The sequence below is a fragment of the Panulirus ornatus genome, chromosome 10 (genome assembly GCF_036320965.1).
Source record: "Panulirus ornatus isolate Po-2019 chromosome 10, ASM3632096v1, whole genome shotgun sequence".
Classification (NCBI taxonomy): Eukaryota; Metazoa; Arthropoda; class Malacostraca; order Decapoda; family Palinuridae; genus Panulirus; species Panulirus ornatus.
This window is the reverse complement of record NC_092233.1, coordinates 35307084-35333490: the sequence shown is the minus strand read 5'-3', so window position 1 is coordinate 35333490 and position 26407 is coordinate 35307084. Positions and strand designations below refer to the sequence as shown.

General features: G+C 42.0%; 1 protein-coding gene across 4 annotated transcripts in view; it reads right to left on the bottom strand.

Moving 5' to 3' along the window:
- Window positions 1–26407, bottom strand: part of LOC139750902 (uncharacterized) — a 465731-nt gene that overhangs the window by 171438 nt on the left and 267886 nt on the right. For all 4 annotated transcript variants that reach the window (XM_071665783.1, XM_071665785.1, XM_071665781.1 and 1 more), the window contains exon 11: window positions 17407–17544. In XM_071665783.1, the coding sequence (XP_071521884.1) occupies window positions 17407–17544 (138 nt within the window). The remainder of the gene's footprint in view (window positions 1–17406; window positions 17545–26407) is intronic.

Here is a 26407-nt window from a genome sequence, read left to right as displayed (position 1 = left end):
AGTGTTTTAGATATCTGGGAGTGGATCTGTCAGCGGATGGAACCATGGAAGCGGAAGTGGATCATAGGGTGGGGGAGGGGGCGAAAATTTTGGGAGCCTTGAAAAATGTGTGGAAGTCGAGAACATTATCTCGGAAAGCAAAAATGGGTATGTTTGAGGGAATAGTGGTTCCAACAATGTTGTATGGTTGCGAGGCGTGGGCTATGGATAGAGATGTGCGCAGGAGGATGGATGTGCTGGAAATGAGATGTTTGAGGACAATGTGTGGTGTGAGGTGGTTTGATCGAGTAAGTAACGTAAGGGTAAGAGAGATGTGTGGAAATAAAAAGAGCGTGGTTGAGAGAGCAGAAGAGGGTGTTTTGAAATGGTTTGGGCACATGGAGAGAATGAGTGAGGAGAGATTGACCAAGAGGATATATGTGTCGGAGGTGGAGGGAACGAGGAGAAGAGGGAGACCAAATTGGAGGTGGAAAGATGGAATGAAAAAGATTTTGTGTGACCGGGGCCTGAACATGCAGGAGGGTGAAAGGAGGGCAAGGAATAGAGTGAATTGGAGTCATGTGGTATACAGGGGTTGACGTGCTGTCAGTGGATTGAATCAAGGCATGTGAAGCGTCTGGGGTAAACCATGGAAAGCTGTGTAGGTATTTATATTTGCGTGTGTGGACGTGTGTATGTACATGTGTATGGGGGGGGGGGTTGGGCCATTTCTTTCGTCTGTTTCCCTGCGCTACCACGCAAACGCGGGAGACAGCGACAAAGTATAAAAAAAAAAAAAAAAAAAAAAAAAAAAAAAATATATATATATTTTCTTTTTTTCTTTTTTTCAAACTATTCGCCATTTCCCGCATTAGCGAGGTAGCATTAAGAACAGATGACTGGGCCTTTGAGGGACTACCCTCACCTGGCCCAATTCTCTGTTCCTTCTTTTGGAAAATTAAAAAAAAAAAAAAAAAATATATATATATATATATATATATATATATATATATATATATATATATATATATATATTTTTTTTTTTCTTATACTTTGTCGCTGTCTCCCGCATTTGCGAGGTAGCGCAAGGAAACAGACGAAAGAAATGGACCAACCCACCCCCATACACATGTATATACATACGTCCACACACGCAAATATACATACCTACACAGCTTTCCATGGTTTACCCCAGACGCTTCACATGCCTTGATTCAATCCACTGAGAGCACGTCAACCCCGGTATACCACATCGCTCCAATTCACTCTATTCCTTGCCCTCCTTTCACCCTCCTGCATGTTCAGGCCCCGATCACACAAAATCTTTTTCACTCCATCTTTCCACCTCCAATTTGGTCTCCCTCTTCTCCTCGTTCCCTCCACCTCCGACACATATATCCTCTTGGTCAATCTTTCCTCACTCATTCTCTCCATGTGCCCAAACCACTTCAAAACACCCTCTTCTGCTCTCTCAACCACGCTCTTTTTATTTCCACACATCTCTCTTACCCTTACGTTACTCACTCGATCAAACCACCTTACACCACACATTGTCCTCAAACATCTCATTTCCAGCACATCCATCCTCCTGCGCACAACTCTATCCATAGCCCACGCCTCGCAACCATACAACATTGTTGGAACCACTATTCCTTCAAACATACCCATTTTTGCTTTCCGAGATAATGTTCTCGACTTCCACACATTCTTCAAGGCCCCCAGAATTTTCGCCCCCTCCCCCACCCTATGATCCACTTCCGCTTTCATGGTTCCATCCACTGCCAGATCCACTCCCAGATATCTAAAACACTTCACTTCCTCCAGTTTTTCTCCATTCAAACTCACCTCCCAATTGACTTGACCCTCAACCCTACTGTACCTAATTACCTTGCTCTTATTTACATTTACTCTTAACTTTCTTCTTCCACACACTTTACCAAACTCAGTCACCAGCTTCTGCAGTTTCTCACATGAATCAGCCACCAGCGCTGTATCATCAGCGAACAACAACTGACTCACTTCCCAAGCTCTCTCATCCCCAACAGACTTCATACTTGCCCTTCTTTCCAAAACTCTTGCATTTACCTCCCCAACAACCCCATCCCTAAACAAATTAAACAACCATGGAGACATCACACACCCCTGCCGCAAACCTACATTCACTGAGAACCAATCACTTTCCTCTCTTCCTACACGTACACATGCCTTACATCCTCGATAAAAACTTTTCAGTGCTTCTAACAACTTGCCTCCCACACCATATATTCTTAATACCTTCCACAGAGCATCTCTATCAACTCTATCATATGCCTTCTCCAGATCCATAAATGCTACATACAAATCCATTTGCTTTTCTAAGTATTTCTCACATACATTCTTCAAAGCAAACACTTGATCCACACATCCTCTACCACTTCTGAAACCACACTGCTCTTCCCCAATCTGATGCTCTGTACATGCCTTCACCCTCTCAATCAATACCCTCCCATATAATTTACCAGGAATACTCAACAAACTTATACCTCTGTAATTTGAGCACTCACTCTTATCCCCTTTGCCTTTGTACAATGGCACTATGCAGGCATTCCAACAATCCTCAGGTACCTCACCATGAGTCATACATACATTAAATAACCTTACCAACCAGTCAACAATACAGTCACCCCCTTTTTTAATAAATTCCACTGCAATACCATCCACACCTGCTGCCTTGCCGGCTTTCATCTTCCGCAAAGCTTTTACTACCTCTTCTCTGTTTACCAAATCATTTTCCCTAACCCTCTCACTTTGCACACCACCTCGACCAAAACACCCTATATCTGCCACTCTATCATCAAACACATTCAACAAACCTTCAAAATACTCACTCCATCTCCTTCTCACATCACCACTACTTGTTATCACCTCCCCATTTGCACCCTTCACTGAAGTTCCCATTTGCTCCCTTGTCTTACGCACTTTATTTACCTCCTTCCAGAACATCTTTTTATTCTTCCTAAAATTTAATGATACTCTCTCACCCCAACTCTCGTTTGCCCCTTTTTTTCACCTCTTGCACCTTTCTCTTGACCTCCTGTCTCTTTCTTTTATACATCTCCCACTCAATTGCATTTTTTCCCTGCAAAAATCATCCAAATGCCTCTCTCTTCTCTTTCACTAATACTCTTACTTCTTCATCCCACCACTCACTACCCTTTCTAATCAACCCACCTCCCACTCTTCTCATGCCACAAGCATCTTTTGCGCAATCCATCACTGATTCCCTAAATACATCCCATTCCTCCCCCACTCCCCTTACTTCCATTGTTCTCACCTTTTTCCATTCTGTACTCAGTCTCTCCTGGTACTTCCTCACACAAGTCTCCTTCCCAAGCTCACTTACTCTCACCACCCTCTTCACCCCAACATTCACTCTTCTTTTCTGAAAACCCATACAAATCTTCACCTTAGCCTCCACAAGATAATGATCAGACATCCCTCCAGTTGCACCTCTCAGCACATTAACATCCAAAAGTCTCTCTTTCGTGCGCTTGTCAATTAACACGTAATCCAATAACGCTCTCTGGCCATCTCTCCTACTTACATAAGTATACTTATGTATATCTCGCTTTTTAAACCAGGTATTCCCAATCATCAGTCCTTTTTCAGCACATAAATCTACAAGCTCTTCACCATTTCCATTTACAACACTGAACACCCCATGTATACCAATTATTCCCTCAACTGTCACATTACTCACCTTTGCATTCAAATCACCCATCACTATAACCCGGTCTCGTGCATCAAAACTACTAACACACTGATTCAGCTGCTCCCAAAACACTTGCCTCTCATGATCTTTCTTCTCATGCCCAGGTGCATATGCACCAATAATCACCCATCTCTCTCCATCAACTTTCAGTTTTACCCATATTAATCGAGAATTTACTTTCTTACATTCTATCACATACTCCCACAGCTCCTGTTTCAGGAGTACTGCTACTCCTTCCTTTGCTCTTGTCCTCTCACTAACCCCTGACTTTACTTCCAAGACATTCCCAAACCACTCTTCCCCTTTACCCTTGAGCTTCGTTTCACTCAGGGCCAAAACATCCAGGTTCCTTTCTTCAAACATACTACCTATCTCTCCTTTTTTCACATTTTGGTTACATCCACACACATTTAGGCACCCCAATCTGAGCCTTCGAGGAGGATGAGCACTCCCCGCGTAACTCCTTCTTCTGTTTCCCATTTTAGAAAGTTAAAAAAAAATACAAGGAGGGGAGGATTTCTGGCCCCCCGCTCCCGTCCCCTCTAGTCGCTTTCTACAACACGCGAGGAATGCGTGGGAAGTATTCTTTCACCCCTATCCCCAGGGATAATATATATATATATATATACATACACATACACACACATACACATACATACGCACATATACACACACACACACATACATATATATACATATGAAAAATGTAAGAAACAATTTAGAAAACTGAAACTTCTAGCTTGAAATGAAATGAAAAAATGAATGTCACATAATGGTTCAACCTCTGGCTATGGAAAAAGGAAATGTATAATTTATTTACACAAACGTCAATAGTAGTTCTCATCAAATTAACCACTGTATCAATAAGCTTCAATGTCTAAGCTACATTTTTTTCCAATTTCACTATTTTCTTGTCAAAGCACCATGTATGAAAACTATCACTCCAGTAACACAACTATAAACATTTACTTCCCCTTTAAAAAAGTTCTGGGGAAGTCTGTCTCGATACACTGCAGGACACTCTACCACCTGGCGAGGTTTGTGTTGCAATGGTTCTTGATTCACAAACGTAGTAGCATCACTGGTGGGCCAAGGTAGTTCCGTTGGCGAAGAGGAGCTCATGAAACATGTCGGAAAGCATGCTACTGCAGGCAGGAGTGAAGGTTGATGCAAACTGGTATCGCTCTGGAGGTGCAGCAGGAGAAAAGCTTCGTCTTTGTTAAAATGTACTTGTTCCTGATGGTCGAGATGTGGATACCCAGGTCCTTCTTGTTGAATTGTCCTGAGGGAAGGATCTGTGTTGAGAGCTATCTGTCCATGGGGTTGTGTGGGGCTGGTGGTTCCCATTGCACCTGCGTAGGTTGAGAGGACTCGGGAAGTTTCGTAGTATCGAGTCATAGTGCACTACAGTCCTCAACATACTCCCCTGAATTTCTGTTTCTTGTAGTATTCGCTCCAGTATTCCAACGTGGGCATCTTGTCGTTGAAACACAGCTTCAATGACAGTTGTGGCTGCCTCCTTGAAAGCACTTACGGCCTTCACGGCCGCTTCTTTGATGGGGGCATCCTTTAAAGCGAATGTGAGAGTAGCAACAGTTTTGTCGACCATCTCAGAAAAACGGTTCTCCAGCTCGTGATGGGGGCTGTGAGGCCCCTCCCTCATTATCCCTTATCTTATATGTATATATATATATATATATATATATATATATATATATATATATATATATATATATCAGATAAGGGATAACAGTGAGTGCTCAAACTACAGAGGTATAAGTTTGTTGAGTATTCCTGGTAAATTAGGGAGGGTAAATGGGAGGGTATTGATTGAGAGGGTGAAGGCATGTACAGAGCATCAGATTGGGGAAGAGCAGTGTGGTTTCAGAAACGGTAGAGGCATGTGTACGTGTAAGGAATGTGGACGTGTAGGAAGAGAGGAAAGTGATTGGTTCTCAGTGAATGTAGGTTTGCGGCAGGGGTGTGTGATGTCTCCATGGTTGTTTAATTTGTTTATGGATGGGGTTGTTAGGGAGGTGAATGCAAGAGTTTTGGAAAGAGGGGCAAGCATGAAGTCCGTTGTGGATGAGAGAGCTTGGGAAGTGAGTCAGTTGTTGTTCGCTGATGATACAGCACTGGTGGCTGATTCATGTGATAAACTGCAGAAGCTGGTGACTGAGTTTGGTAAAGTGTGTGAAAGAAGAAAGCTGAGAGTAAATGTGAATAAGAGTAAGGTTATTAGGTACAGTAGGGTTGAGGGTCAATTCAACTGGGAGGTGAGTTTGAATGGAGAAAAACTGGAGGAAGTGAAGTGTTTTAGATATCTGGGAGTGGATCTGGCAGCGGAACCATGGAAGCGGAAGTGGAGCATAGGGTGGGGGAGGGGGCGAAAATTCTGGGAGCCTTGAAGAATGTGTGGAAGTCGAGAACATTATCTTGGAAAGCAAAAATGGGTATGTTTGAAGGAATAGTGGTTCCAATAATGTTGTATGGTTGCGAGGCGTGGACTATGGATAGAGTTGTGCGCAGGAGGATGGATGTGCTGGAAATGAGATGTTTGAGGACAATGTGTGGTGTGAGGTGGTTTGATCGAGTAAGTAACGTAAGGGGAAGAGAGATGTGTGGAAATAAAAAGAGCGTGGTTGAGAGAGCAGAAGAGGGTGTTTTGAAATGGTTTGGTCACATGGAGAGAATGAGTGAGGAAAGATTGACCAAGAGGATATATGTGTGGGAGGTGGAGGGAACGAGGAGAAGAGGGAGACCAAATTGGAGGTGGAAAGATGGAGTGAAAAAGATTTTGTGTGATCGGGGCCTGAACATGCAGGAGGGTGAAAGGAGGGCAAAGAATAGAGTGAATTGGAGCAATGTGGTATACCGGGGTTGACGTGCTGTCAGTGGATTAAATCAAGGCATGTGAAGCGTCTGGGGTAAACCATGGAAAGCTGTGTAGGTATGTATATTTGCGTGTGTGGACGTATGTATATACATGTGTATGGGGGGAGGTTGGGCCATTTCTTTCGTCTGTTTCCTTGCGCTACCTCGCAAACGCGGGAGACAGCGACAAAGTATAATAAAAATTTTTTTTTTTTTTTTATATATATATATATATATATATATATATATATATATATATATATATATATATATATATATATATGTATATATATATATTCACTGATCCCCCATTTTAGAAAGTTAATACAAGGAGGGGAGGATTTCCGGCCCCCCGCTCCCGTTCCCTCTAGTCGCTTTCTACGACACGCGAGGAATACGTGGGAAGTATTCTTTCACCCCTATCCCCAGGGATAATATACATATATATATACACACACACACACACACACACACACACACACACACACACACACACGCACACACACACACACACACACACATACACATATATACATATGAAAAATGTAAGAAACAATTTAGAAAACAAACTTTTTAGCTTGAAATGAATGAAAGAATGAACGTCACATAATGGTTCAACCTCTGGCTATGGAAAAGGAAATGTACAATTTATTCACACAAACGTCAATAGCAGTTCTCATCAATTTCACCACTGAATCAATAAGCTTCAATGTCTAAGCTACATTTTTCTCCAACTTCACTATTTTCTTGTCAAAACACCATGCATGAAAACTATCACTCCAGTAACACAACTATAAACATTTACTTCCCCTTTAAAAAGTTCTGGGGAAGTCTGTCTCGATATACAAGGCATGTGAAGCGTCCGGGGTAAACCAAGGAAAGCTGTGTAGGTATGTATATTTGCGTGTGTGGACGTGTGTATGTACATGTGTATGGGGGGGGTTGGGCCATTTCTTTCATCTGTTTCCTTGCGCTACCTCGCAAACGCGGGAGACAGCGACAAAGTATAAAAAAAAAAAAAAAATATTCACTGAGAACCAATCACTTTCCTCTCTTCCTACACGTACACATGCCTTACATCCTCGATAAAAACTTTTCACTGCTTCTAACAACTTGCCTCCCACACCATATATTCTTAATACCTTCCAGAGGTGTGCGGCAGGGGTGTGTGATGTCTCCATGGTTGTTTAATTTGTTTATAGATGGGGTTGTTAGGGAGGTGAATGCAAGAGTTTTGGAAAGAGGGGCAAGTATGAAGTCTGTTGGGGATGAGAGAGCTTGGGAAGTGAGTCAGTTGTTGTTCGCTGATGATACAGCGCTGGTGGCTGATTCATGTGAGAAACTGCAGAAGCTGGTGACTGAGTTTGGTAAAGTGTGTGAAAGAAGAAAGTTAAGGGTAAATGTGAATAAGAGCAAGGTTATTAGGTACAGTAGGGTTGAGGGTCAATTCAATTGGGAGGTGAGTTTGAATGGAGAAAAACTGGAGGAAGTGAAGTGTTTTAGATATCTGGGAGTGGATCTGGCAGCGGAACCATGGAAGCGGAAGTGGAGCATAGGGTGGGGGAGGGGGCGAAAATTCTGGGAGCCTTGAAGAATGTGTGGAAGTCGAGAACATTATCTCGGAAAGCAAAAATGGGTATGTTTGAAGGAATAGTGGTTCCAACAATGTTGTATGGTTGCGAGGCGTGGACTATGGATACAGTTGTGCGCAGGAGGATGGATGTGCTGGAAATGAGATGTTTGAGGACAATGTGTGGTGTGAGGTGGTTTGATCGAGTAAGTAACGTAAGGGTAAGAGAGATGTGTGGAAATAAAAAGAGTGTGGTTGAGAGAGCAGAAGAGGGTGTTTTGAAATGGTTTGGTCACATGGAGAGAATGAGTGAGGAAAGATTGACCAAGAGGATATATGTGTCGGAGGTGGAGGAAACGAGGAGAAGAGGGAGACCAAATTGGAGGTGGAAAGATGGAGTGAAAAAGATTTTGTGTGATCGGGGCCTGAACATGCAGGAGGGTGAAAGGAGGGCAAAGAATAGAGTGAATTGGAGCGATGTGGTATACCGGGGTTGACGTGCTGTCAGTGGATTGAATCAAGGCATGTGTATGGGGGTGGGTTGGGCCATTTCTTTCGTCTGTTTCCTTGCGCTACCTCGCAAACGCGGGAGACAGCGACAAAGTATAAAAAAAAAAAAAAAATATTCACTGAGAACCAATCACTTTCCTCTCTTCCTACACGTACACATGCCTTACATCCTCGATAAAAACTTTTCACTGCTTCTAACAACTTGCCTCCCACACCATATACTCTTAATACCTTCCAGAGGTGTGCGGCAGGGGTGTGTGATGTCTCCATGGTTGTTTAATTTGTTTATGGATGGGGTTGTTAGGGAGGTGAATGCAAGAGTTTTGGAAAGAGGGCCAAGTATGAAGTCTGTTGGGGATGAGAGAGCTTGGGAAGTGAGTCAGTTGTTGTTCGCTGATGATACAGCGCTGGTGGCTGATTCATGTGAGAAACTGCAGAAGCTGGTGACTGAGTTTGGTAAAGTGTGTGAAAGAAGAAAGTTAAGGGTAAATGTGAATAAGAGCAAGGTTATTAGGTACAGTAGGGTTGAGGGTCAATTCAATTGGGAGGTGAGTTTGAATGGAGAAAAACTGGAGGAAGTGAAGTGTTTTAGATATCTGGGAGTGGATCTGGCAGCGGAACCATGGAAGCGGAAGTGGAGCATAGGGTGGGGGAGGGGGCGAAAATTCTGGGAGCCTTGAAGAATGTGTGGAAGTCGAGAACATTATCTCGGAAAGCAAAAATGGGTATGTTTGAAGGAATAGTGGTTCCAACAATGTTGTATGGTTGCGAGGCGTGGACTATGGATACAGTTGTGCGCAGGAGGATGGATGTGCTGGAAATGAGATGTTTGAGGACAATGTGTGGTGTGAGGTGGTTTGATCGAGTAAGTAACGTAAGGGTAAGAGAGATGTGTGGAAATAAAAAGAGTGTGGTTGAGAGAGCAGAAGAGGGTGTTTTGAAATGGTTTGGTCACATGGAGAGAATGAGTGAGGAAAGATTGACCAAGAGGATATATGTGTCGGAGGTGGAGGAAACGAGGAGAAGAGGGAGACCAAATTGGAGGTGGAAAGATGGAGTGAAAAAGATTTTGTGTGATCGGGGCCTGAACATGCAGGAGGGTGAAAGGAGGGCAAAGAATAGAGTGAATTGGAGCGATGTGGTATACCGGGGTTGACGTGCTGTCAGTGGATTGAATCAAGGCATGTGTATGGGGGTGGGTTGGGCCATTTCTTTCGTCTGTTTCCTTGCGCTACCTCGCAAACGCGGGAGACAGCGGCAAAAAAAAAAAAAAAAATATATATATATATATATATATATATATATATATATATATATATATATATTTTTTTTTTTTTTCAAACTATTCGCCATTTCCCGCATCAGCGAGGTAGCGTTAAGAACAGAGGACTGGGCCTTTGAGGGAATACCCTCACCTGGCCCAATTCTCTGTTCCTTCTTTTGGAAAATTGAAAAAAAAAACCGAGAGGGGAGGATTTCCAGCCCCCCGCTCCCTCCCCTTTTAGTCGCCTTCTACGACACGCAGGGAATACGTGGGAAGTATTCTTAATCCCCTATCCCCAGGGATCATATATATATATATATATATATATATATATATATATATATATATATATATATATATATATATATATATATATATATATCCATCCAAACCTACTGCCTTGCCGGCTTTTATCTTCTGCAAAGATTTTACTACCTCTTCTCTGTTTACCAAATCATTTTCCCGAACCCTCTCACTTTGCACACCACCTCAACCGAAACACCCTATATCTGCCACTCTATCATCAAACACATTCAACAAACCTTCAAAATACTCACTCCATCTTCTCACATCACTACTACTTGTTATCACCTTCCCATTAGCCCCCTTCACAGAAGTTCCCATTTGCTCCCTTGTCTTATGCACTTTATTTACCTCCTTCCAGAACATCATTTTATTCTCCCTAAAATTTAATGATACTCTCTCACCCCAACTCTAATTTGCCCTCTTTTTCACCTCTTGCACCTTTCTCTTGACCTGCCTCTTTCCTTTATACATCTCCCACTCATTTGCATTTTTTCCCTACAAAAATCGTCCAAATGCCTCTCTCTTCTCTTGGTATTGCAGTGGAATTTATTAAAAAAGGGGGTGACTGTATTGTTGACTGGTTGGTAAGGTTATTTAATGTATGTATGATTCATGGTGAGGTGCCTGAGGATTGGCGGAATGCTTGCATAGTGCCATTGTACAAAGGGAAAGGGGATAAAAGTGAGTGCTCAGATTACAGAGGTGCAAGTTTGTTGAGTATTCCTGGTATATCATATGGGAGGGTATTGTTTGAGAGGGTGAAGGCATGTACAGAGCATCAGATTGGGAAAGAGCAGTGTGGTTTCAGAAGTGGTAGAGGATGTGTGGATCAGGTGTGTGCTTTGAAGAATGTATGTGAGAAATACTTAGAAAAGCAAGTGGATTTGTATGTAGCATTTATGGATCTGGAGAAGGCATATGATAGAGTTGATAGGGATGCTCTGTGGAAGGTATTAAGAATATATGGTGTGAGAGGCAAGTTGTCAGAAGCAGTGAAAAGTTTTATCGAGGATGTAAGGCATGTACACGTCTACGTAGTAAGAGAGGAAAGTGATTGGTTCTCAGTGAATGTAGGTTTGCGACAGGGGTGTGTGATGTCTCCATGGTTGTTTAATTTGTTTATGGTTGGGGTTGTTAGGGAGGGGAATGCAAGAGTTTTGGAAAAAGGGGCAAGTATGCAGTCTGTTGTGGATGAGAGAGCTTGGGAAGTGAGTCAGTTGTTTGCTGATGATACAGCGATGGTGGCTGATTCATGTGAGAAACTGCAGAAGCTGGTGACTGAGTTTGGTAAAGTGTGTGAAAGAAGAAAGTTAAGAGTAAATGTGAATAAGAGCAAGGTTATTAGGTACAGTAGGGTTGAGGGTCAAGTCAATTGGGAGGTAAGTTTGAATGGAGAAAAAGTGGAGGAATTGAAGTGTTTTAGATATCTGGGAGTGGATCTGGCAGCGGATGGAACCATGGAAGCGGAAGTGAATCATTGGGTGGGAGAGGGGGTGAAAATTCTGGGAGCCTTGAAGAATGTTTGGACGTCGAGAACATTATCTCAGAAAGCAAAAGTGGGTATGTTTGAAGGAATAGTGGTTCCAACAACGTTGTATGGTTGCGAGGCGTGGGCTATGGATAGAGTTGTGCGCAGGAGGGTGGATGTGCTGGAAATGAGATGTTTGAGGAGAATATGTGGTGTGATGTGGTTTGATTAAGTAATATAAGGGTAAGAGAGATGTGTGGAAATAAAAAGAATGTGGTTGAGAGAGCATAAAAGGGTGTTTTGAAATGGTTTGGTCACATGTAGAGAATGAGTGAGGAAAGATTGACCAAGTGGATATATGTGTCAGAGGTGGAGGGAACGAGGAGAAGTGGGAGACCAAATTGGAGGTGGAAAGATGGAGTGAAAAAGATTTTGAGTGATCGGGGCCTGAACATGCAGGAGGGTGAAAGGTGTCCAAGGAATAGTGTGAATTGGAACGATGTGGTATACCGGGGTCAATGTGTTGTCAATGGATTGAACCATGGCATGTGAAGCGTCTGGGGTAAACCATGGAAAGTTCTGTGGGGCCTGGATGTGGAAAGGGAGCTGTGGTTTCGGTGCATTATTACATGACAGATAGAGACTGAGTGTGAACGAATGTGGCCTTTGTTGTCTTTTCCTAGAGCTACCTCGCACACATGAGGGGAGAAGGGGTTGTTATTCCATGTGTGGCGAGTTGGCGATGTGAATAAATAAAGGCAGACAGTATGAATTATGTACATGTATATATATGTATATGTCTGTGTGTGTATATATATGTATATACTGAGATGTATGGGTATGTATATTTGCATGTGTTGACGTGTATGTATATACATAAAATTAAATATATATTATTTTATTTATTTTGCTTTGTCGCTGTCTCCCGCGTATGCGAGGTAGCGCAAGGAAACAGACGAAAGAAATGGCCCAACCCACCCACATACACATGTATATACATACACGTCCACACACGCAAATATACATACCTATACATCTCAATGTACACATATATATACACACAGACACATACATATATACCCATGCACACAATTCACACTGTCTGCCTTTATTCATTCCCATCGCCACCTCGCCACACATGGAATACCATCCCCCTCCCCCCTCATATGTGCAAGGTAGCGCTAGGAAAAGACAACAAAGGCCCTATTCGTTCACACTCAGTCTCTAGCTGTCATGCATTAATGCCCGAAACCACAGCTCTCTTTCAACATCCAGGCCCCACAGAACTTTCCAAGGTTTACCCCAGACGCTTCACAAGCCCTGGTTCAAACCACTGACAGCATGTCGACCCTGGTATACCACATCGTTCCAATTCACTCTATTCCTTGTACGCCTTTCACCCTCCTGCATGTTCAGGCCCTAATCACTCAAAATCTTTCACTCCATCTTTCCACCTCCAATTTGGTCTCCCACTTCTCCTCGTTCCCTCCACCTCCGACACATATATCCTCTTAGTCAGTCTTTCCTCACTCATTCTCTTCATGTGACCAAACCATTTCAAAACACCTTCTTCTGCTCTCTCAACCACACTCTTTTTGTTACCACACATCTCTCTTACCCTATTATTACTTACTCGATCAAACCACCTAACACCACATATTGTCATCAAACATCTCATTTCCAGCACATCCACCCTCCTCCGCACAACTCTATCTATAGCCCATGCCTCACAACCATATGACATTATTGGAACCACTATTCCTTCAAACATACCCATTTTTGCTTTCCGATATAATGTTCTCGACTTCCACACATTCTTCAACACTCCCAGAATTTTTGACCCCTCTCCTACCCTACAATTCACTTCTGCTTCCATGGTTCCATCTGCTGCCAGATCCACTCCCAGATATCTAAAACACTTTACTTCCTCCAGTTTTTCTCCATTCAAACTTACCTCCCAATTGACTTGACCCTCAACCCTACTGTACCTAATAACCTTGCTCTTATTCACATTTACTCTTAACTTTCTTCTTTCACACACTTTACCAAACTCAGTCACCAGCTTCTGCAGTTTCTCACATGAATCAGCCACCAGTGCTATATCATCAGCGAACAACAACTGACTCACTTCCCAAGCTCTCTCATCCACAACAGACTTCATACTTGCCCCTCTTTCCAAAACTCTTGCATTCACCTCCCTAACAATCCCGTCCATAAACAAAATAAACAACCATGGAGATATCTTACACCCCTGCTACAAACCTACATTCAATGAGAACCAATCACTTTCCTCTCTTCCTACACGTACATATGCCTTACATCCTCAATAAAAACTTTTCACTGCTTCTAACAACTTGCCTCCCACACCATATATTCTTAATACCTTCCACAGAGCATCTCTATCAACTCTATCATATGCCTTCTCCAGATCCATAAATGCTACATACAAATCCTTTGCTTTTCTAAGTATCTCTTACATACATTCTTCAAAGCAAACACCTGATGCACACATTCTCTACCACTTCTGAAGCCACACTGTTCTTTCCCATTCTGATGCTCTGTACATGCCTTCACCCTCTCAATCAATACCCTCCCATATAATTTCCCAGGAGTACTCAAAAAACTTATACCTCTGTAATCTGAGCACTCACTCTTATCCCCTTTGTCTTTGTACAATGGCACTATGCAAGCATTTCGCCAATCCTCAGCCAAATCACCATGAGTCATACATACATCAAATAACCTTATCAACCAGTCAACAATACATTCACCCCCTTTTTTAATAACTTCCACTGCAATACCATCCAAACCCACTGCCTTGCCAGCTTTCATCTTCCGCAAAGCTTTTACTACCTCTTCTCTGTTTACAAATCATTCTCCCTAACCCTCTCCCTTTGCACATCACCTCGACCAAAACATCCTATATCTGCCACTCTATCATCAAACACATTTAACAAACCTTTAAAATATTCACTCCATCTTCTCACATCACTACTACTTGTTATCACCTCCCCATTAGCCCCCTTCACTGAAGTTCCAATTGATTCCCTTGTCTTACGTACATTATTTACCTCCTTCCAAAACATCTTTTTATTCTCCTAAAATTTAATGATACTCTCTCACCCCAGCTCTCATTTGCCCTCTTTTTCACCTCTTGTACCTTTCTCTTGACCTCCTGCCTTCTCCCTTAAAGGCCCAGTCGTCTGTCCTTAACGCTACCTCGCTATCATGGGAAATGGCAAATAGTTTGAAAGAAGGAAAAAAGATATGTGTGTGTGTGTGTGTGTGTGTGTGTGTGTGTGTGTGTGTGTGTGTGCAATGTATGTGTGTGTGTATAAAAGTGGATGGGTCGTTTTTCATCTGTTTCCTGGCAGTACCTCACTGAAGCGGGAAATGGCAATGAAGTATGATATGATGATCAGATTTAAGAGTAAAGAGAGAAACAGATTTTTTGAAGTATGAGTTTGAATGGAGAGAAGTCAGATGATGTGGAGTGTTTCAGATACCTGGGTATGGAAAAAATAACAAACGGAAATATGAGAGTTAAAGTGAACCAAAGTGTCGGTGAGGGAGAAAAGGTCTTTAGTACATTGAGGAATATGTGGAAAGAGAGGTCACCGTCTTTGAGGGCAAAGATGGGTATGTTTGATGATACTGCAATTCCAATGATGCTGCATGAATGTGAGTTATGGGCCTCAGACAAAAATGTACATCAGTGGGTGAATGTTTTGGATATGAGACGACTGAGGACAATATGTGATGTGATGTGGGTTGATCAAATAGAAGAAATGACAAGGTAAAGAGAGGTGTGGCAGTATGAGAAGTATGTATGAGACCTGAAGAGGGTGTGCTGAAATGGTTTGGACATGTGGAGAGTATGAGTGAGGAGGGCATGACTAAGAGGGTAAAAATGTCTGAAGTGGAGAGACCAAGGAAAATAGGCGACCAAAGAGGAGGTGAAAGGATGAGGTGAAAGAAACTCTAAGAGTTTGGGGACTGAACAAGCAGGAGGGAGAGAGGCATGCAAGGAATACAGCGACCTGGAGAGAATGAAGTCCTATCAAAGTGCTATCAACAAGCTAAACCTTGACATATGGAGCAGTTGAGGGAAACCACAGAAAAGTGTTTGGGACCTGCTGGTAAACAGAAGACTCTTCGGTTTTATTCATGATAGTTAGAGAGTGGAAATGACCACATAAGGCCATTTCTTTTCCTGTTTCTAGTGCTACCTCACTAATACAGGAAGTGATGAACATGTAAGAAAAAAGATATGAAATATATGTTTTTTTTTTTTTTTTTTGCCGCTGTCTCCCACGTTTGCGAGGTAGCGCAAGGAAACAGACGAAAGAAACGGCCCAACCCATCCCCATACACATGTATATACATATGTCCACACATGCAAATATACATACCTACACAGCTTTCCATGGTTCACCCTAGACGCTTCACATGCCCTGATTCAATCCACTGACCGCACGTCAACCCCAGTATACCACATCGATCCAATTCACTCTATTCCTTGCCCTCCTTTCACCCTCCTGCATGTTCAGGCCCCGATCACACAAAATCTTTTTCACTCCATCTTTCCACCTCCAGTTTGGTCTCCCACTTCTCGTTCCCTCCACCTCCGACACATATATCCTCTTGGTCAATCTTTCCTCACTCATTCTCTCCATGTGCCCAAACCATTTCAAAACACCCTCTTCTGCTCTCTCAACCACGCTCTTTTTATTTCCACACATCTCTCTTACCCTTACGTTACTTACTCGATCAAACCACCTCACACCACACATTCTCCTCAAACATCTCATTTCCAGCACATCCATCCTCCTGCGCACAACTCTATCCATAGCCCACGCCTCGCAACCATACAACATTGTTGGAACCACTATTCCTTCAAACATACCCATTTTTGCTTTCCGAGATAATGTTCTTGACTTCCACACATTCTTCAAGGCTCCCAGGATTTTCGCCCCCTCCCCCACCCTATGATCTACTTCCGCTTCCATGGTTCCATCCGCTGCCAGATCCACTCCCAGATATCTAAAACACTTCACTTCCTCCAGTTTTTCTCCATTCAAACTTACCTCCCAATTGACTTGACCCTCAACCCTACTGTACCTAATAACCTTGCTCTTATTCACATTTACTCTTAACTTTCTTCTTTCACACACTTTACCAAACTCAGTCACCAGCTTCTGCAGTTTCTCACATGAATCAGCCACCAGCACTGTATCATCAGCGAACAACAACTGACTCACTTCCCAAGCTCTCTCATCCCCAACAGACTTCATACTTGCCCCTCTTTCAAAAACTCTTGCATTTACCTCCCTAACAACCCCATCCATAAACAAATTAAACAACCATGGAGACATCACACACCCCTGCCACAAACATACATTCACTGAGAACCAATCACTTTCCTCTCTTCCTACACCTACACATGCCTTACATCCTCGATAAAAACTTTTCACTGCTTCTAACAACTTGCCTCCCACACCATATATTCTTAATACCTTCCACAGAGCATCTCTATCAACTCTATCATATGCCTTCTCCAGATCCATAAATGCTACATACAAATCCATTTGCTTTTCTAAGTATTTCTCACATACATTCTTCAAAGCAAACACATACATATATGAAATATATGTATTCTATATAAAACCTTGGTTAATTCTTACTTGACAAGAGCATCCAGTCTGGAGGTTTGGTGGAGGCTAACTAGGAGTTCCCAGTTTGTTAGTGAGAGCATGGAATCTTGGTAGAGCCTTGTACAATTTTCCTGCAAGCTCAAAGCTGGCCCATGGAACACATGATTTCTAATAAAAGATGGAAAAGGTCTGATAAGTATTTCTTATATAACTCAAAGTAAATCATGTCAATAAATCTGAAAGTTACACACACTATGCATTCAATGATAATTTATCTATATAGGTTAACATACCTCTTTAAATAACCCTAGTCTAACCATCTATCTCACCTCTGGTTTCCTTCTTACCTACTCCTACTGACCTGACAATTATGCATTATGTCATTCTTATATCTGTTTTCTTAGAATGCCTCTAAAGACATATGTACTCAATCCTTTACTTCATGATCTACTTAAATCTCAATGATTCCCTAGATCAATACTCCAAGTCTCTGATTTCCTCGTAAAATCATTCCTAATCATTACAATACAGTAAACCCTTAAAGTAACATACCCCACTATAACAGATTTCAGATTTAATGGACTGGACAAATGATAATACAGTACATTAATCAATAATAATTTCTAAAATTATTTACCTCCTTCTAAAGTATCTAATGATAGTCTCTTGTCCCAACTCTCATTTGCCCTCTTTTTCAACCCCTGCACCTTTCTCTTGATCTCCTGATCATTTATACTCCTTCCTTGTAAGGACCACCCAAATGCCTCTCTTTTCTCCTTCACTAAAAACTTCTTCTTCAAACACATTTCAACTGGGTTACATTCAACTTAAAGGACTTTCAACATTAATGGACAACCCTTCCCCCTATTGGTCTGTTAAGTGTTCACTGTACATTCAAGTATACATACACAGTACTTATACCTACTATTTTTGCTCTTGTTATTCTTATAAAATGGGTTACTTTGTTACAGAGTATTTGTTTACATTTCAAAAGACTGGATGAATGTGATGACTGTGTAGAAGACAAATAGGTAAGAAATTTTTGTAATATCAAAAGAGGTATCAAACTGCTAAGTAAAGAAGGTGCACAGGAAAGTACCTATAAGTACCTGAGATGGATATTCTCAGGCTATCAAGGGTAGTGCATACCACTCACTGCCCAGCTTGTTTGCTGGATATCACCGTTTCCCTTGACTACTGCCACCCCTCCATTCGCCAATCACTTTGCTTGTAATTTTTTTCCCTTGGCACCTACTCCTTTAACATAGTCATCAATTTTAGGCTCACCTGGTACTGTCTTCATCCATGAATCTTGTCTTTGGTAAAAGTTTGTGGTCACTACATGCAGATTTCTTAGTTCTAATGTTACTGGATTAAATAAACATTCTAGCTTCAGCACTAGTCAATCATAAATTTTCATTTGGTGCCTTTTCAATATGTATATTTCTAAGTACAGGTAGAGTATCTTTTGTCAGAAAAGTTTACAACCAAGAGGCTTCCTATATGTGGATTATCACATATAGTATATGCTGTCATGGACAACTATCCAAGAAAAGTATCTAATAAACCTGGGTACTTGCATCAGTTTGGTTATTTAAGTAAGGACCTACTTTTGAACATTTTTATAGAATATATGAAAAATAGAATGTACCATATTCACCAAGTATCAGTTGTATGTAACAAATCTAGTTTTCCTGCATCCAACTTGTGCATAATACATAGTACTCCTATTTTTCCTACCCATTTTCAGTTATTTTTCTGGATATGTGAATTATCATTAGTTTAAGAGTTAGGAAAAATAAGAAAAGTGTAAAATTAAAATAAGACATATCACATCATCTACTGACTGTAATTTGAGTTTTGCTTAGGTCAAAAGCTTCTCTATTTTGTTAACTCTTCCATCTACTCAACTGTACCATTAATTTTCTAAATATGTGAATTACTATTCACTCTTGAGTTAGGTGAGAACCTACTGAAAAAAAATAAAAAAGGATATGAGAATTTCTATCCACTGTATCATTAAATAATCATAATCTCACTGTTCTGAAGAGATCATGAGTAGGGCAGAATTCCCTCTCTTAGCTATTTTTTCCTAAATCTTACTGAATGTATACATAAATATTGATACATGCATTTGGTAAAAACCTACTAAAGAGAACTGCACAGAAAGAACATTTTCATTTTCATACATGTTGCCATTTTCCACAATAGGGGAGCAACACTAAGAAAAGAGGAAGAAAAGGCCTCACACATTCATTCTCTAGCTGTTTTTTGTGTAATGTGCAAAAACCAGGCTATCAGTCCAGAACCAGACCCACAGATTTTTCAATGGTTTTCCCACACTGCTTAACATGACCTAGTTCAGTCCAGAGACAGCACATCTTACTGCATATAACACATTTGTCCAATTTACTCTATCCCCAGTACACCTTTCACCCTCCTGCATATTTCAGACCCCCACCATTCAAATCTTTTTCACTCTATCCATCCATCTCTAATTTGGTCTACCCTTCTCCTTGTCCCGTCCACTTCAGATACATATATTCTCTTTGTCATCCTCTCCTCTCTCATTCTCTCCATATGTCCAAACCACTTCAGCACACCTTCAGTTCATTTTGCCATACTCATCTTATCACTCCAACTCTGTCTTACCTTAACATTACCTCCTCACACTACATATTGTCCCCAAACATTTCCCTTCCAGCCCCATTCACTCTTCTCCGTACATCATCAATAATCCACGCCTCGCATCTACATAACATAGTTGGAACTATCATACCTTTAAACATACCCCTTTTCACCCTCCCAGGTAGCAACATCTCTTTCTATACATTCTTTATTACTTCCAGAACCTTCATCCACTCACTCACCCTATGACTCACCTCTGCTTCCATGGTTCCATTCACTGTCATGTCCATTTCCAGGAATCTAAAACACCAAACTTCCTCCAAGTTTTTTCTTTTCAAACTCAAACCCCAACTTACATGTCTCCCTGCTCTGATGAATCAAATAACCTGGCTTTTATTCACATTTACTCTTAACTTCTCCCTTTCATACACACTCCCAAAGGGAAACCAAAACCTCCAGTTTCTCACACAAATATGCCACCAGTGCTGTGCCATAAGCAAACAACAACTGACTGACTTCCCAGGTCCCTCTCACCTAACACAGACTGCCACTCTCTCCAAGGCCCTTGCATTTACCTCTATCACCACATCATCTATAAACAAATTAATTAAACTGTTACGGCAACACCACACATCCCTGCCAAACCCAGGGAAATGTTTGGGGACAATATGTAGTGTGAGGAGGTAATTATAAGGTAAAACAGAGGTGGGGTGATGAGTATGGCAAAAAGAACAGAAGAAGGTGTGCTGAAGTGGTTTGGACATATGGAGAGAATGAGAGAGGAGAGGATGACAAAGAGAATATATGCATCTAAAGGGAAACAGAAGAACGAGTCATGCGGGGAGTGCTCATCCTCCTCGAAGGCTCAGATTGGGGGTGTCTAAATGTGTGTGGATGTAACCAAGATGAGAAAAAGCTCAAGGGTAAAGGGGAAGAGTGGTTTGGAAATGTCTTGGGAATAAAGTCAGGGGTTAGTGAGAGGACAAGAGCAAGGGAAGGAGTAGCACTACTCCTGAAACAGGAGTGGTGGGAGTATGTGATAGAGTGTAAGAAAGTAAACTCTAGATTGATATGGGTAAAACTGAAAGTGGATGGAGAGAGATGGGTGATCATTGGTGCATATGCACCTGGGCATGAGAAGAAAGATCATGAGAGGCAAGTGTTTTGGGAGCAGCTGAGTGAGTGTGTTAGTAGTTTTCATGCACGACACCGGGTTATAGTGATGGGTGATTTGAATGCAAAGGTGAGTAATGTGGCAGTTGAGGGAATAATTGGTGTACATGGGGTGTTCAGTGTTGTAAATGGAAATGGTGAAGAGCTTGTAGATTTATGTGCTGAAAAAGGACTGGTGATTAGGAATACCTGGTTTAAAAAGAGAGATATACATAAGTATACGTATGTAAGTAGGAGAGATGGCCAGAGAGCATTACTGGATGAAGAGCTAAGTGATAGGCATGCGAAAGAGACACTTCTGGATGTTAATGTGCTGAGAGGTGCAACTGGAGGGATGTCTGATCATTATCTTGTGGAGGGGAAGGTGAAGATTTGTAGAGGTTTTCAGAAAAGAAGACATTCTAGAATGTTGGGGTGAAAAGAGTGGTGAGAATAAGTGAGCTTGGGAAGCAGACTTGTGTGAGGAAGTACCAGGACAGAGTGAGCACAGTATGTAAAAAGGTGAGAACAAAGGACATAAGGTGGAGTGGGGGAAGAATGGGATGTATTTAGGGAAGCAGTGATGGCTTGCACAAAAGATGCTTGTGGCATGAGAAGCGTCGGAGGTGGGCTGATTAGAAAGGGTAGTGAGTGGTAGGATGCAGAAGTAAGATTATTAGTAATTAGTGAAAGAGAAGAGAGAGGCATTTGGAAGATTTCTGCACGGAAATAATGCAAATGACTGGGAGATGTATAAAAGAAAGAGACAGGAGGTCAAGAAAAAGGTGCAAGAGGTGAAAAAGAGGGCAAATGAGAGTTGGGGAGAGAGTATCATTAAATTTTGGGGAGAATAAAAAGTTGATGATAGAGTGGCAGATATAGGGTGTTTTGGTCGAGGTGGTGTGCAAAGTGAGAGGGTTAGGGAAAATGATTTGGTAAACAGAGAAGAGGTAGTGAAAGCTTTGCGGAAGATGAAAGCCGGCAAGGCAGCAGGCTTGGATGGTATTGCAGTGGAATTTATTAAAAAAGGGGGTGATTGTATTGTTGACTGGTTGGTAAGGTTATTTAATGTATGTATGACTCATGGTGAGGTGCCTGAGGATTGGCGGAATGCGTGCATAGTGCCATTGTACAAAGGCAAAGGGGATAAGAGTGAATGCTCAAATTACAGAGGTATAAGTTTGTTGAGTATTCCTGGTAAATTATATGGGAGGGTATTGATTGAGAGGGTGAAGGCATGTACAGAGCATGAGATTGGGGAAGAGCAGTGTGGTTTCAGAAGTGGTAGAGGATGTGTGGATCAGGTGTTTGCTTTGAAGAATGTATGTGAGAAATACTTAGAAAAGCAAATGGATTTGTATGTAGCATTTATGGATCTGGAGAAGGCATATGATAGAGTTGATAGAGATGCTCTGTGGAAGGTATTGAGAATATATGGTGTGGGAGGAAAGTTGTTAGAAGCACTGAAAAGTTTTTATCGAGGATGTAAGGCATGTGTACGTGTAGGAAGAGAGGAAAGTGATTGGTTCTCAGTGAATGTAGGTTTGCGGCAGGGGTGTGTGATGTCTCCATGGTTGTTTAATTTGTTTATGGATGGGGTTGTTAGGGAGGTAAATGCAAGAGTCTTGGAAAGAGGGGCAAGTATGAAGTCTGTTGGTGATGAGAGAGCTTGGGAAGTGAGTCAGTTGTTGTTCGCTGATGATACAGCGCTGGTGGCTGATTCATGTGAGAAACTGCAGAAGCTGGTGACTGAGTTTGGTAAAGTGTGTGGAAGAAGAAAGTTAAGAGTAAATGTGAATAAGAGCAAGGTTATTAGGTACAGTAGGGTTGAGGGTCAAGTCAATTGGGAGGTGAGTTTGAATGGAGAAAAACTGGAGGAAGTGAAGTGTTTTAGATATCTGGGAGTGGATCTGGCAGCGGATGGAACCATGGAAGCGGAAGTGGATCATAGGGTGGGGGAGGGGGTGAAAATTCTGGGGGCCTTGAAGAATGTGTGGAAGTCGAGAACATTATCTCGGAAAGCAAAAATGGGTATGTTTGAAGGAATAGTGGTTCCAACAATGTTGTATGGTTGCGAGGCGTGGGCTATGGATAGAGTTGTGCGCAGGAGGATGGATGTGCTGGAAATGAGATGTTTGAGGACAATGTGTGGTGTGAGGTGGTTTGATCGAGTGAGTAACGTAAGGGTAAGAGAGATGTGTGGAAATAAAAAGAGCGTAGTTGAGAGAGCAGAAGAGGGTGTTTTGAAGTGGTTTGGACACATGGAGAGGATGAGTGAGGAAAGATTGACCAAGAGAATATATGTGTCGGAGGTGGAGGGAGCAAGGAGAAGAGGGAGACCAAATTGGAGGTGGAAAGATGGAGTGAAAAAGATTTTGTGTGATCGGGGCCTGAACATGCAGGAGGGTGAAAGGAGGGCAAGGAATAGAGTGAATTGGAGCGATGTGGTATACCGGGGTTGACGTGCTGTCAGTGGATTGAATCAAGGCATGTGAAGCGTCTGGGGTAAACCATGGAAAGCTGTGTAGGTATGTATATTTGCGTGTGTGGACGTATGTATATACATGTGTATGGGGGGGGGGGGTTGGGCCATTTCTTTCGTCTGTTTCCTTGCGCTACCTCGCAAACGCGGGAGACAGCGACAAAGTATAAAAAAAAAAAAAAAAAAAAAAAAAGATGTTTTGGAAGGAGGTAAATAATGTGCGTAAGACAAGGGAACAAATGGGAACTTCAGTGAAGGGGGCTAATGGGGAGGTGATAACAAGTAGGTGGTGATGTGAGAGGGAGATGGAGTGAGTATTTTAAAGGTTTGTTGAATGTGTTTGATGATAGAGTGGCAGATATAGGGTGTTTTGGTCGAGGTGGTGCGCAAAGTGAGAGAGTTAGGGAAAATGATTTGGTAAACAGAGAAGAGGTAGTAAAAGCTTTGTGGAAGATGAAAGCCAGCAAGGCAGCAGGTTTGGATGGTATTGCAGTGGAATTTATCAAAAAAGGGGGTGACTGTATTGTTGACTGGTTGGTAAGGTTATTTAATGTATGTATGACTCATGGTGAGGTGCCTGAGGATTGGAGGAATGCTTGAATAGTGCCATTGTACAAAGGCAAAGCGGATAAAAGTGAGTGCTCAAATTACAGAGGTATAAGTTTATTGAGTATTCCTGGAAAATTATATGGGAAGGTATTGATTGAGAGGGTGAGGCCATGTACAGAGCATCACATTGGGGAAGAGCAGTGTGGTTTCAGAAGTGGTAGAGGATGTGTGGATCAGGTGTTTGCTTTGAAGAATGTATGTGAGAAATACTTGGAAAAGCAAATGGATTTGTATGTAGCATTTATGGATCTGGAGAAGGCATATGATAAGAGTTGATAGGGATGCTCTGTGGAAGGTATTAAGAATATATGGTGTGGGAGGCAAGTTGTTAGAAGCAGTGAAAAGTTTTTATCGAGGATGTAAGGCACGTGTACGTGAAGTAAGAGAGGAAAGTGATTGGTTCTCAGTGAATGTAAGTTTGCGGCAGGGGTGTGTGATGTCTCCATGGTTGTTTAATTTGTTTATGGATGGGGTTGTTAGGGAGGTGAATGCAAGAGTTTTGGAAAGAGGGGCAAGTATGCAGTCTGTTGTGGATGAGAGAGAGCTTGGGAAGTGAGTCAGTTGTTGTTTGCTGATGATACAGCGCTGGTGGCTGATTCGTGTGAGAAACTGCAGAAGTTGGTGACTGAGTTTGGTAAAGTGTGTGAAAGAAGAAAGCTGAGAGTACATGTGAATAAGAGCAAGGTTATTAGGTACAGAAAGGTTGAGGGACAAGTCAATTGGGAGGTAAGCTTGAATGGAGAAAAACGGGAGGAAGTGAAGTGTTTTAGATATCTGGAGTGGATTTGGCAGCGGATGGAAGCATGGAAGAGGAAGTGAATCATAGGGTGGGGGAGGGGGCGAAAGTTCTGGGAGCGTTGAAGAATGTGTGGAAGTCAAGAACATATCTCAGAAAGCAAAAATGGGATGTTTGAAGGAATAGTGGTTCCAACAATGTTATATGGTTATATGGTTATATGGTTGCGAGGCGTTAGCTATAGATAGAGTTGTGCGGAGGAGGGTGGATGTGCTGGGAATGAGATGTTTGAGAACAATATGTGGTGTTAGGTGGTTTGATCTAGTAAGTAATAATAGGGTAAGAGAGATGTGTAGTAATAAAAAGAGTGGCTGAGAGAGCAGAAAAGGGTGTTTTGAAATGGTTTGGTCACATGGAGAGAATGAGCGAGAAAGATTGACCAAGAGGATATATGTGTCAGAGGTGGAGGGAACGAGGAGAAGTGGGAGACCAAATTGGTGGTGGAAAGATGGAGTGAAAAAGATTTTGAGTGATCAGGGCCTGAACATGCAAGAGGGTGAAAGGCGTGCAAGGAATTGAGTGAATTGGAACAATGTGGTATACCGGGGTCAACGGGCATGTGAAGCGTCTGGGGTAAACCATGGAAAGTTCTGTGGGGCCTGGATGTGGAAAGGGAGCTGTGGTTTTGGTGCATTATAACATGACAGCTGGAGACTGAGTGTGAACAAATGTGGCCTTTGTTGTCTTTTCCTAGCGCTACCTCGCGCACATGAGGGGGGAGGGGGTTGTTATTTCATGTGTGGCGGGATGGCGATGGGAATGAATAAAGGCACACAGTATGAATTATGTACATGTGTGTATATATATACATATATATATATATATATATATATATATATATATATATATATATATATATATATATATATATATATGTCTGTGTGTGTATATATATGTATATGTTGAGATGTATAGGTATGTATATTTGCGTGTGTGGACGTGTATGTATATACATGTGTATGTGGGTGGGTGGGTTGGGCCATTCTTTCACCTGTTTCCTTACGCTACCTCGCCAACGCGGAAGACAGCGACAAAGCAAAATGAATAAATAAATATTTCTAAAAGCTTTCCTCCCACACCATATATTTGTAACACCTTCCACAAAGCATCTCTATCAACCCTATTTTACACTTTCTTCAGATCCATAAATGCCACACATAAATCCTTCTGTTTCTCAAATTATATCTCACAAATATTTTTCAAAATAAAGACCCAACCCACTCTTGAAACCACATTGTTCCTCCTCAATTTGATGCATTGCGCATGCAGACACCCTTTCAATCACCACTCTCCCAAACAAGCTACCCAGCACACACAGCAAATGTAAACCTCTCTAACTTAAACATTCACCTTTGCCCCCCTTG